At 40.7% G+C, this 13,886-nt stretch overlaps 1 protein-coding gene across 2 annotated transcripts in view; it reads left to right on the top strand.

Moving 5' to 3' along the window:
- The window catches only part of exoc6 (exocyst complex component 6), a 49,937-nt gene extending 44,945 nt beyond the window's left edge, over positions 1 to 4,992 (top strand). For both annotated transcript variants that reach the window (XM_022765990.1, XM_022765991.1), the window contains exons 22-23: positions 2,724 to 2,836; positions 4,866 to 4,992. In XM_022765990.1, coding sequence (XP_022621711.1) covers positions 2,724 to 2,836; positions 4,866 to 4,992 — 240 coding nt within the window. The remainder of the gene's footprint in view (positions 1 to 2,723; positions 2,837 to 4,865) is intronic.
- Positions 4,993 to 13,886: the final 8,894 nt, after the last annotated feature.

Genomic DNA, 13,886 nt, shown 5'->3' on the forward strand with positions numbered 1-13,886 from the left:
ACAGTACATACATTCCCAGTCTTGTGTAGAGTTTCAACTGTGTATTACAACATATTGAAAACACTTTTGCGGCTCATTTATGATTGATGTTGTGACAGATACTGGCTGTTTTTAACACATTGTAATGACTGTGAGGAGAACACCATCTTGTCATTGTCTCTATATTAAAACTATAGATTTCCTCTCCTGCTTCACAGACTTCTGTGATATGTTTTTCTGTTAGTGCATCAAGACAAAGTCAATAACAAAGGAAACATATCATCATATATTAGTTTCATGTCCATTTCCAATAAATACAGGCATTTACATACATTTACAACGGAAATTCAAGCTTCAGAGAGCAAAAATAGACATTGACCGAAGCTGTGCGTGAGTCTCAAGCAAGATGCTCTGGTTATGCACACTGGCACGTCGGCTAGAATGGCAGAGAAGTTTCACAATCATTGACAATTTCACCTCTAGCTGACGCTGGTAACACAGTGGACGTGGGAAAAGCCATACACCAACAAATACTGTAAATACAAAGCATCTCAAAGGAGTAGGATCTTAAAAACAACTGGAGTCTTCCTGTTGTGCTTACCTGTGCATGTGCGCAAATGAACCTTTCTGGAATTCATTATTTCCTCATTTCCATGGTCACAGATAAAACCAACATTTAAGTGGTCAGGACAATCCCTGAATTTCCTCCAGCAAATAAACTCAACTTTAATTGGTAAAATTGTGTTTTCACCATTTGTTAGACTTGCTGTCTGAGCTCCTCACCACATGTCCAGTGGTGAACCCAGGCACCAATCCATTTCAGCTGCTTGTACCCACAATCCATTTCTTTCTAACATTAGTCCAGCACATTGTAGAGAGCTGATGAGAGGGGAGCCTTTTGAATTTGGAGCAAACTTTTAACATAGTGACTCTCATTAGATCTTCTCCAGGACTTACACAGCTCTTGCACAGTGACAGTTCACTACCACACACACACACACACACACACACTTCACTCTTATTTCATTATTCTGATAACATGTCTCCACTTGTCCAGCAGGATCCTTCTAGATTACACGGACTGTTGTCATCAGATACACACTCACAAGCACCTTAGGACGTAGATGAGGGAGGAGTCATACAGAGAGAAAAAAATATTAACACCATCAGCATATTTACATGAGGTGTAATGTTCCACATTGTTACATGAATAATATTGTTGTTTATTGTGTTCAGGTCATTTGCCCCCTGTAGTGGATCTACTGTAAGCAGGAGTGCAGCTGTTCCTAATAAAGTGCTCAGTGAGTGTATGTGACAGAGGGAGGCAGTGTGTGTGAGACTCCCCTGTGGGGTTGGATATTGAGAAATGGTTCTAAATCGTCTATAGTTCATTAAGAATCTTGTTTTTGTTTGTTGAGTGCTGAAGGTGAAGGTTGGACCAACTGCGCTTCATCTACCCTGCAGGTATTTGATGTGTCAGTGCACCTGTGTACTGTTGACAGACCAGAGCTACCCCTGAAAACTGTGGCTGCAGTTTCCCAACGACAACACAGCAGTGTCTGCGTCTGCGTCTGTTCATTCCTTTTATAGAGAACAGTAAGGTTGAATAAAGGCGCAACATTCCCGCCTCGAACAGGCTGTGTAAAAGAGACTTCTGGCAAGTTGCACCATGAAGTCTAAGCTCGTATTTCTTGTCCAGTTAAACCCGTTGTTTTTTAGTGACGTCACTGTGTTCCCACTTCTCAACAGTTCATTTGGTGGGTAAAAATAACCAAATTTTTCTTCAGGGGCTTATTGCACCAAATCACTTAGATCCAGTGAATTGTTGTGAACTGTGGAGAGTTGAGTGAATGTCAGGGTAAGACGTCCCTGCTACAGGCTCATCACTTAGCTCCAGGTGAGAATAATGGCATTGTTGCTAAGCCTCTCTCTGTGTGTCAGAGTCTCTCAGTAAGCTGAATAATGCTATTATCACTAAGCTGCTCTTTCACTGCTCATTCAACATGACCCAAACACCCAGCTGTTTCACCCTATGACATTAGCATACACTGTGTGTGTGGGTGGGGTAAGGGGGTCATCTCCATCAGGTTAACCAGGGGTCATGGGATGGTCATTTTAAATGTTCCTGTTCACACTTAACACTTATCATGTAGCAGCAGAGACCCCTCCCTCCTCCCCTCTTCCCTCTGTGGCTCTTACTCTTCACTCTTCACTCTTCTCTCTACGTCTGGACCTCAGAGTCTGTTGTTTAGGAGAGGAATGTTGTGTATGATATACTTGTAGGCCCACATCTTGACTGAACAGTAACCTATGACGACATGGGTTGACATTGTAGTTAGGGGTTTGGTCCAGGCCTCAGCTTTGCAACAATCAACCCCTTAAAACATAAACTGTCCATAAAATCAAGAGCACAGTCAGTGTTTTGATGATCATTTTATCAGCTGTAGTTATTTATTGTGTTAATCTCATTCAGTGTTAGACTACAAAATGACACTGTCAGCTGTTGTTAAAAAACATGAATATTTTAAGGAGCTGCGGCACATTCAGAGCTGAGCAGCACTTTGTCCTGTCACTCTGTGAAACTTAGCTAACATAACATTAGCTCAGCATCCAGAGGGAGACTGACAGCTGCCAACAAAGAGACGCAAAAAGACCGTGTCAGTCTCTTCTCGTCAATCAAACTGCCGCCCTCCATCTTTCTATTGTCCTCTCTAAGTTGTCGTGTATCTCTGTGTGTCTTGCAGCTCCTGGACCTCTTCATGGTGTGGGACTGGTCCACTTATCTGGCAGATTATGGCCAGCCAACCTCCAAATACCTGCGAGTGAATCCAGCCACTGCCCTGGCTCTGCTTGAGAAGTGAGTGTTGACACTGCTGGGGAAGTGTGTATAATATTTCACATTTTGAAGTAGTATTTACTGTAGCAGCGTGTTTTAGCAGGAGTGAGGCTCAGGGTGTGCTGGGAAAGAGTCTGTGAAGAAGAAACAAACTGGCTAAAATCTCTTTTTAAACTGAATTATCTTTGAATTATTAGCGCTAGAATTTTTAATAAGGATGCACCAGTGTGGAGGATTATAACCCATTCACTTCAGATGATAATATGGCAAGTTGAGGTGATTGGTCACTAAATTGCTCTTCGATTACTCAGCAGAATTTAGTTTTCTCAAAAAAAAAAAAGGCTTGAAGGCCATTTGGGATTTTCAGGTTCTTTGGTATTCAGATCCAGATCCAGGTGACTGTAATCTGATTAATCATATCATGAGAAATAATGATTCTTTCCTGCTGGGAAGTAGTGAAAATCTGATAGATACAATAATAAATCATTTTAGGTCATATGGTCCCTACTGGATTCCATCATGCTCTGGGCAGTAATGAAATGGGTATTAAAGTTCATTCTTCTGCAGAAACCCTGTACATCTATATATTATGATTGTGTATGGGAACAAAAATCACAACTATTCATATAGCATTAAAAATTGTTAGCATGCTCACACATCATGACATATTCTACATTTTTTTTTTAAACATCTTCTCTCACATTAATATCATTTAATTAAATGAATTCTTGCATATAACTTGTGAAGCGCTCAGATATGAATGTGGCTGTGTTTCCCTCCTCTAACACTTCTTGTCTGCTGTTTTTCTGCTGCTGCTGCTGCTGCTGCTCAGAGTCTACAGGGGGTAGGTGCAGCTTCCTCACTGCTTGTCTTTGCTCTTCTACAGCATGCTCTGATATCTTGTCATGGCTCTACCTCCTGTGAACTATAGTTTTTCTCTTAGTAACTTAAGTCTGAACTACAGGTAACATTTTTGTTAAGGTTCAAATCCATATATATATATATATATGTTTTCAGGTGTGATAGTCTGGACGGAGATTGTTTTTGATACGTAGCGAAAACGCTCTTATGGACAAAGATCGTTTTTGAAAAACGCTGTTTTCAAATGAAAACGTAGTTGTTTGGACGTAGCATCAGAAGCTATACTGCAGTATGCAGATATATCTGCTCTTCCCTTTGTTGAATATGGATCCTGCACCTGGTATAAATATAAGAATAGGGTGCTTTCACACCTGTAGAAAAAATCATAATTGTTGTCTTTTAGAAGTGGTGTGGTGTGTTCATACTGACTTTTTACAGACAAACTAAAAACTGCAAATATGAAGTCATACTGAATGACTGATAACTCACTGAGTGAACAGTTTTGATGATGTCATTCTGCATTTTCCCCAAAAGAGGAAAATGAAACTGCAGAGACTGACAGATAAATGTGCTGCTTACTGCTCTTTACAGCAGGAAAGAGATCAGGAAATCACTGATGATGAGCTTTACATGTTCACATGTGTTTTTTACACTGACAGCATAATATTACAGGCTGATATTTACTGTCAGTATGTGATTACTAAGTTTCACTCACATGGTGATTGTTACCATGGTTACAAAATGGTCTTGCATACATGCTCTTCATAACTTATAGAGCCCGGGAGATCGCTTTCTTAACAGAATTTGAATTTGCACTAAAATCATAGACCTACCCTCATGACAAGCTGGTTGATGTGTTCTGCTTTTACACCACAAATGACCTGTACCAGCCTCTGCTTGGACATCCAGTTGCTCTGTCTGCAACAGACTTTGATTGACAGCTTTCCCAGCAGCCCAAATGAACCGAACTAAATGCTCAAAACAAGTTTATTTTAGCTGAACAAGTTCAGTGTGAAAGAACTGTAAACATGCCCATAACCCCCTCTCTGCACTGCAAGTCTTTACTTTATCCTGCTGATGCAAATTAAATTCTGATATTATCATTGTCTAAATAGTAACCTTATAAACACAGCTGATAGAACATATCTTTCTGACTCGACTCTTTGACATCTTCTTCCTCTGTTTCCAGGATGAAGGACACCAGTAAGAAGAATAACATCTTCTCTCAGTTCAGGAAGAACGACAGAGACAAACAAAAGCTGATAGAGACTGTGGTGAAACAGCTGAGGAGCCTGGTCAATGGCATGTCCTCGTGAACACACACACACACACACACACACACACACACACACACACACACACACACACACACACACACACACACACACACAGACACAGACACACACGGGAGTGATGTGGGTGTCACGGAGAGATATAATGAATGAAACATGCATGCAGTCACATGCACACACATACACACACACTGAACTGCCAGGACACTCACACACAACATGACAGTGACATGAAGAACCACACAGGGAACTTACACACACAAACATAAGGTACAGATAGACAGCCAACAGACACGCACACACATACACGCACACACAGACACACACACACACACACACATCACATTACGGCACAGCAATACACACACTCTATAAGGCATGCAGGGAACTGACTCCTAGCAAACACAGCACACACATATGAAATCATATCCTCTCCTTACTGTTATACCTGAATGAATATTCAATGTAAATAACACACACACACACACACACACACACACACACACACACACACACACACACACACACACACACACACACTAAACAGTTTACTGGACTGAACAGTAAGGTGTTTGTAAAGTATTTTTAATGGTTATGATAAGACAAACTATGTTTGTACATTAGTGAGAGTGAAATGATTGTAGCTGCAGAGGGAGACTGGTGCAGCACAGGAAGTGACACGAGTACTGGGACAATGAGGTTAAAGGTCAACACCTACCACACCTCATATGAATGAGATGAGCCACTTCCTGTTCTGTCAGAAACCCATATTATACATTGAACATGATGAAGTCAGGATGTATTTCTTGTTTTCATTTGGAAGAATTACAAAGAGAGATTGAAGTATTGGTAATGTATTGATCAAGCTGTTAAAACAAATCAACTATCTCTAGTTCTGTCAGATGGACATCTCTCCTTTGACCTGCTGTGCATCCTTTTAACACGAGTCTCATGTTAAAAGCTGAAAACAACATAGATACACACCAGAAACCAGGTTACTCAGAGAAATCAAGTGATGCAGGTGATCACACACCACAGTGGAGACCTGTGACTGTCAGCTGTGTGTGTACATGCAGGAGACCAGTAGACACATTTCTTTACTACTGCTGACATTATTTTGGAAACCATGGCTGCTTATCTTTGTTTAAAAGCAAATTCATAAAATACCATAACCCAGTGTCATGTATGCACAGTAAAAAAAGGAGGAATTTAGCTGTGGAAATATATCAATTTAATCCTCTACCAATATAATCCTCTACCATGGACCCAACAGGTGTCTCATTTAGATGACATTAAAGAACTCACATTACTGTAACCCAGATTATTAATTGCATGCTGACTTTGGACCTATGATCTTTAATGTAGCTCCATGTAGAGTCATATTAACATACTGCCTCTTGAAATGTTATAAAGATTTCCCCTCCATCATTCATAACAGTGAAAATTCAGGCGGAATCGCTCCCACTAAAGAAGGCAAAGTAAATATGCACCTGTAAGTACAGTTCAACACAAACAGTCTTTAAAGATGCTGAGACAGCAGCAGTAGGTTTGGAACTGGATTGGAACTTGTCGGCTCCTCTGCGACCTATGATTACCCATAAGACCCCTCTATGTGTTAACCTGCAGATACATTTACACGAATGATATCATTCTTAATAGTCACTACATCACTAAGCTTCCAGCACCACCGACATCATTAAGAAGCATAAATCAGCTTGTGGCACTTTCTGGTATTGACCAGTCTCATAACCTGGTTTCTCGTGGTTTTAGCTGGACCCTGGTAACCACTGAATTATGGGTATGGAGCTGCATCCATTGACAGGTCTGACAGAGACCAAGTTAAACTCATTGTCCCAACACTTAGACTGTTGCTACTGTGTATGAGTGTGCAGAAAGGAAGTGATGCTGAGGTCATGGATTGATGGAAGAACAGAAGAGTGGATGATGACGTCTTGAAAGACTGATGTTCATGAAAAAAGTGGAAGTTTTGTTGAACTCATTGGTATCTTTGCTTGCTGTTTGTCTTCTTTTCTTCCTCACATTGTACATTTAAACCCACCCCCCTGAGACAGCGCCTCACAGTGAACATGAAGGAGCCCAGAGTCAGAGAGATGTAACTCTGACACCCTGATCGTAGTTGGAATCTTCACATGTTCTCTGTATGTGAGAATGTCAGAAGTGAGGGTGAAAATCTTTTTTTTTTATTTGGTCCGATATGTTTGCACAGGTTGGACAACATAACACCAAATAATGCAATCCATTACACAAAGTCATGCAGACTTAGGTTGGGTAGTTGCAGGTTCTTTTACTGGATTGTAATAGATTGTACAGGTTGGAGCGTCAAAGTGAAGACATGCAGCAATCCTGACACAGGGTTTGCATGTGATGTCAACATATGAGAAACTTGCCTCGGTCACAGGATACTGACACCTGGTAATAACATGCACTCTATGTCTGGGTATATGCATATACTGTATATACGCTACGTAAATGCAAACAGAGCACACAGCAGTTGGAGTGTGAGTGGATCAGCCAGACCATCTGTGAAGGTGTATTTGAGTCAGATCTCAGCCTCTGTCCTCACTCATTTTAAATGGAAGAATAGCTGATATCACAGCACAGCTTAAGTAAGTAAGTTTTATAGTAAGTTTATCTGCAGCAACAACGTGGTTTCGCCTTAACTGAGAGATTAAACCATGTCCGCAAGGCTCCAGCAGAAGACGTGCGATTGTACATGTGAAATAACAGCGGCCTGTGTAGACATCCAGTGTCGTATAAACAGCCACATCTGCTGTCTGTGTCTGTTTTGGATGATATCAGTCAAATATACTGAAGTGCAGCAGACACACACAGTGAGATGTGATACAGGCAGACACGTTTACATGTGCAGTTTGGAGCATATGATCCTCACGTACAGTCTGCACCAGCTTAGACTTTGAGCATCACAGAGAAGTAAATTTACTCATCTGTCATGTGACCCTAACCTTGCACATTGTAGCAGCCCACTTAGAGCCTCCTGCATTGCATACAGAGATGCACTCACCATGTGGACAGACACCTTTCAATAGCAGGTGGAAATGCCCAGGCCTGTAATCAGATGTCATCTCTCAGATTCAGATCACATGCTAATACGAGGTGGAGCTGGGTCTAAACTTCCCGGCACATTTCAGTGTCCACAGACAGACTGGCAAGCCGTGCACGTCATCATCAAATCTGAAGAGCTCTACTTCTATAAACCATTAGCTTCTTTTCCTCCCAGTTTCACAGCTGTACTCATTCACAGCAGCAGAGCAGTGATGGGCCGCTTGGTGCTGGTTCAGGTGGTTCATGTGAAAGGTGACATCAGTGCATGCCCACGTCCTCCCTCTGTACTCCTGTCAGTTGTAGGGTTAAGGACTATATTTATGTGAAGTTAACTGCAGTTTTGTCTTACAGTCCACCCAAACTACTTGCCTCATGCTTACAAGAAAACATGCCCCACATGGCGGGGGTTGTCATGTTAGTAGTGATTATATATACGTATATATATTTAACAGCTCAACTTCTAAATTCTTTCTTTTTGTTCCTCAGGGTGAAATTAAGCTTTAGAATCTCATAACCCACATCTATCCACAAAGCACAGCAATAATAAATTGGTTCCTTTACAGCCTCACAGGCAGGTTGATTGATTACTTAAAACTTGCACAGGACTCCTGATGAAACATTTTATAATGAGACTGTTTCTATTCTGTTTATGTTTTGGGTCTGTGCTCTACTTTTAGCGTTTTTGCACTGAAGCTGATGAAGTTTTTTTTTTTTTCCTTTTAGATTCATGTTTTGCCTTTTTTGATAGTTGCTTGTAAATGCCACTGTATATACTGCATATTTTGTAAAGAAGATATTACAGCAGTTTGTCTGCTACAAACAGAACTGGAGGTTGACACTGTGATACGCACCTCCATCAACACCTGAAGTAAATATGACGTTAGTGAGAGTCTGAATTTGCTGAATTTGTTGCTTATTGGTGAACACAGTCGAGTGCAGTGTGAGGAGCTCAGTGACGTATGTTGGCACCTTCTCTCCACTCGTTCGCATGGTTAAGGTATAAAAAAAAACATTATGTTATGTTCTAGCATAGGCTCTGTATAATAACTATTTAAATCCTGGTCCAAAAGATTTCTGCTGAACTGATAAAAATCCAAAATAAAGAAAATAAAGGGCAGGTCTAAATTCAGTTTTATTGGAAGGATTCTCTCCTCTCTGTGAGTGTAAACTGGTTCTCTTGGTTGACCTGTCATTCAGCTCTCCCCCCTCCTGCCATTCATTGATGTCCATTTTACCATTAATTCTAAATAATAATTTAATAATAGCTGAGTCTGAAATAGAAGCTGGACCAGTCCAATCAGATGCAAGCTGGTGCTGATGGTAAAAATCTCTGAAGACAGATGGAATAACTGTGCCAATTACATCATTCAACAAGAGTCATGCCTTACTCACCATTCTGCTGCACTCAGTTTTTATTTTTACCACAAATACTGTTTTCATTCACCATTTATTAGGGTTCCCCTTCAACAAAACCCCATCAACAAAAATATCTTTGCAAAGGGCGGGGCTTAACCATTGGTGTGATCATCATAAAACTTAGTCCATATCTTCGGGCCGGGACACGGAGTAGGCCTACCAAATCATTTTCAGCCTGATCTCCAGGGGTCGCTATTTTCAACAAAATTGGTACACATGTTCTGGGAGTGAGCATTAATGAAAATCTGAAGTGCCATATTGATTGATGAAAGTGGGCGGGGCCTATTCATCAATATGTGCCTTCTTAAGCCTTTGCTCAATTTGCAGAGAGCTGGAACGAGCCAGACACAAGAAAATTGGCATCATAACTCCAAATGGTGTGTAAATGCTTCACAAAAAATATGATCCCATTCAGCCATATGGTGGCGCTATAATTTACAGTCAAAATTGTGAAAAAATTTGAAATGCTGCCCCCGCCACAACAAGGGTCTAATCATCGTCAAATTTACCTCACACCTACAGCTTCATATTCTCTATAGAAACGCTCTGTGATATTAGCGACTACCATTATGGATTTTGAGCCAATTAGCATAACATTATTATTATTTGCGAAGGGTGTGGCTTAGCTAATATTGGCCTTAACTCATTTACCATCATAACATTTTGTAGATATCTTCAGGTTGTTATAGCAAATAGGTCAACCAAAGCATTAGGTAGCTAAAATTTGGCTGCTTCTCTCAGTGGAGTGCAAAGCCGTTAGGGCCGCGAATTGCCGCTTGCGGCTGTAATTCCCAGTTGTTTCTACATTGTTGATTTTTTTGAATCGCTGTTAAGCTGCTGTCAGGGCGGCTCAGGACTTCCTGAGGAGGTTTCATGTTTAAAGGCTACCAAAGAAAGAAAGAGAGGAAGTGTGTCCTTTCAGCAGCTTGAAGACTGTGCAGGAAGTGCTGAGTGTTGTCAGCTGAACAGTGGTCGAAAGTAAGTAGAAGCTATTGAAAAAATTCAGAGTATGAAAACAGTGTGTTAAAAACAGAAACCCTCAGCAGTCAGGTGGTGAGTGTGGCCTGACTCCTCGTGTTGAAATGTACATTAAACTGAAATTTATTAAGACAGCAAGTAAACATGGAGGGAGGGAGAGTTGAGTGTTCCTATAAAACACGACCCAACCCTGTCTCCAAAAAATGAGATTTACAGTATGTGACTGATGAGCAAAGATCAGAGACCACGTTCACATCCTGAGTTCTGTGGGTGGTGAAGGTTGGAGAAACAGTGTGCTTTCTGCTCAATGTTCACAAACACATTCTGCGTTGTTCTAAACAGAACCATGAAAAAAGGTTTGCTACGAGCGGATATTTTATTGCAAGATTGGATATTTCTTTGACCAAAAACAAATGAAACATGTTGTCAGTGAACATTTTACTGACACGTTCAGTATCAATGTTAATTAACATAAGAAATAAGCCAGTCAGCGTTACATTTTCTTCGGTGCTGTTGGAAATTATTTGTATGTAAATGTAATTTCGAGGAGACAGGATGGGAAAATATGATGAAATACTAAAACAAGGGAAGGCCTGGCTCTCTGCAGTCGAGGGAAATGTGTGTTTAATGTATGTTCATTAATATAAAACATAATGTATCACATAATCTCAAGATCACTCAAGATCAGAGCCTTTCCTGGCGCGAATCAAGATTTAAAAAATCGCACTGCTTGTGTGCCAATGATTGTTTCAATTCAGATAAAAAAAAAAAAAAAGAGTGAGGTGGTTTTTCTTGCCTTTCACAGAAGTGGAGAGAGGGAACATTTTGATATCCAAAGGAATCCTTGCTTTACCTTTGTTGTTGTTCTCAGTGAGACCCTGACTGAGATGTTGTTTTCCTAAATATGTTGTTTTTATTTTGTGTGCTGTAATAAAAGTTTATTCAACAGTAATGTCTGCTTGATTGTTAAACTTACTGTACATCACAATGTATCTGAGCAGCCACTGTGACACATTGCCATCATATTTGTCCGGTTAGTCATGGCGACCCCATTATTGCCCTGTAGTGCGACCATCAGGCTGTTCCATGACAAAGTAATGGAAAATTAAGAATAATTCCAGTTTATATTTGTATTTTGGGATATCATATCTGTGACATTAGGGCAGTTATAATGCAGGAATTTTCTCACTTCATTTAAGAATTTTAAATATTACATTTTGTCTCAATGTTCATAGTTGTTTCTGCATATGTTGGCATATGGTCAGTATGAAAATGAACAAAAAATGTTGATGAATTGTATATTGATAATTAATTTAACTTGGCTATTAGAGGCAGCGATGCAGCGTCTATGGCCTAGAACGTGTCTCCAGGCGTGAACTGTGTATTCAGGTTCATGTTATTTCTGTGAGATGAGTATTCACCTGGCTAACAGCCTGGGGGCCAGAAGCTGCTACATGTCCTGGAGGTGTTGGCTTTGATGCTCTTGTGTTACCTCCTGCAGGTCAGAGAGCCAAACAGTCAGTGGTCGGAGTCCCTCACAACGCTGGAGGCTTTCTGCAGGCATCTCTCCTGATACATGTTTCAAACAGAGGGGAGAGTCACTTCACTCATTTCCTCTGCTGTCCTCACTTTCTTTTGCAGGGTCTTGCAATAGGCTGCATTACATTTCACGTATGATGCAGCTGCTCACAACACATTCAGCAGTGGCCCCAGTATTATAACATAATATCATCCAACTTTGGCTAATCCACTCTGTCCAGGGAGGCTGTAACCTTCTCATTTGCATTCAGTTTAGGAGCTATACATCCAGTGGCTAATCCAACTAGCATAGTTGAGCTAACAGAGTTGCCAGAGCTTTTGGATGATGTTCGGCACATTTCAAGATGCAGACCTAATTAGACAGTAATTTTTTAGTTTCTAAGACGGAACCAAAGGAACTTGTCTATTTGACTTCACAACCCTTCCTCTGTGGCCACACTCACAACAAGTAACAAAAGTCCACTTAAAACTGTTGACAGTGAGATTTATTATCCAGAGTGAGAGTAAAAAGTGAAACACAGACACATTTCTGTTAAACTTTTGAATAAGCTTTTTCAGTGTGTATCACTGTGAGCAACACAAATGAAATTCCATTCACCTCCATTTTGTTGGGGTGAAGAGACAGATCTCAGACAGCTATCTGCACAGAGAAAATAAATACTTTTTATTTTATTTTCAATTTGGGTGAACTGGTCCTTTAAAGCCACTGAGTGAAATGGTGCCTCATCTTTAACTGTACCACCAGTCACAGTCTGGTTGATCTCTGTCTCCCTCTCTCTCACGCACACACACACACACACACACACACACAAACAGAAGCGACACTTGCTCTGTGAAGGTTTTCTGTCTTGTGTCTTCACCCTTGGAGCCTCGCCGTGTCCCAACACACACACGCTAACTGGGAAACAGCAAGTGAACTTTGCCCTGGGTCAGCGTTTGAATGCGAGGATCCCTGTCGCCACAGATGTAATGAGGCGAGAGACATTTAGAGACCTCTATTATCACTGGACAGCAGCCACCCTGCCAACACACACACACACACTCAGAAATGTGTTTGTTTTCCTCAGAGGGTTACTGTGCACTCTCAGCTCTACTGTCTTGTCTTGTTACATTCTGCCACTATTCTACTTCAACTATGCATCTATAGAGATTTATCTCTCACACACCTATTAACTTGGACCTTTTTTTTTTACAAACATATAGAGCAGTGTTTATGAAGTGTGTAGGAAATACGTCCTGACTGACTGAAAATCCTCAGAGAGATAAATGATTCCTGTCTGGAGCTACGAGGAGGTGGAGTTGAGACACAGACGTTCTGTAGGACAGATGTTCACTGTGACAACAAGCTGACAGCTGTGAAAAGTAGTATTAAAAAAATAAATACATCTATTCAAGTATTAAAATGATTTGCTGTTTTATACTTAGCCCAACATTTAAGAGGGAAGCACTGCAGTTTTTACTTTACTTAGTAGTTACTACTTACTTGTACTACTTGCATGTAAATTACACATTAAAGTCTCAGCAACAATGATAGACAGGATTGTTACTTGTATTGAAGTATTTTACTCACAAGTACTGCTGCCTGTTTAATTATATCAAATAAATTCATATGTCTTTTTGGCCACATGTGATTTGCCGGTGTTTATTTACGGCCTATTATGACTTATTTACAAGTCACCACAAATTGGGGGGGGGGGGGGGGTCTTCCTGTGTGTCAACAGGAGTGACAAGTATTTTAGGGCAGAGATCAAACACTTTAACAAGGCAGTAAACAGCTTTTACATTCACGTCAACAATACAGCAGACAGACAGAGGAGGAGGACACGCATACCTCTACACCTCCACCTACCTCCTTTCCATGCTCTGACCCACACACTGACTTCACCAGGATTTTAGTGTTA

This window comes from Seriola dumerili, unplaced genomic scaffold (assembly GCF_002260705.1).
Source record: "Seriola dumerili isolate Sdu_G_001 unplaced genomic scaffold, Sdu_1.0 BDQW01000807.1, whole genome shotgun sequence".
Taxonomy (NCBI): Eukaryota; Metazoa; Chordata; class Actinopteri; order Carangiformes; family Carangidae; genus Seriola; species Seriola dumerili.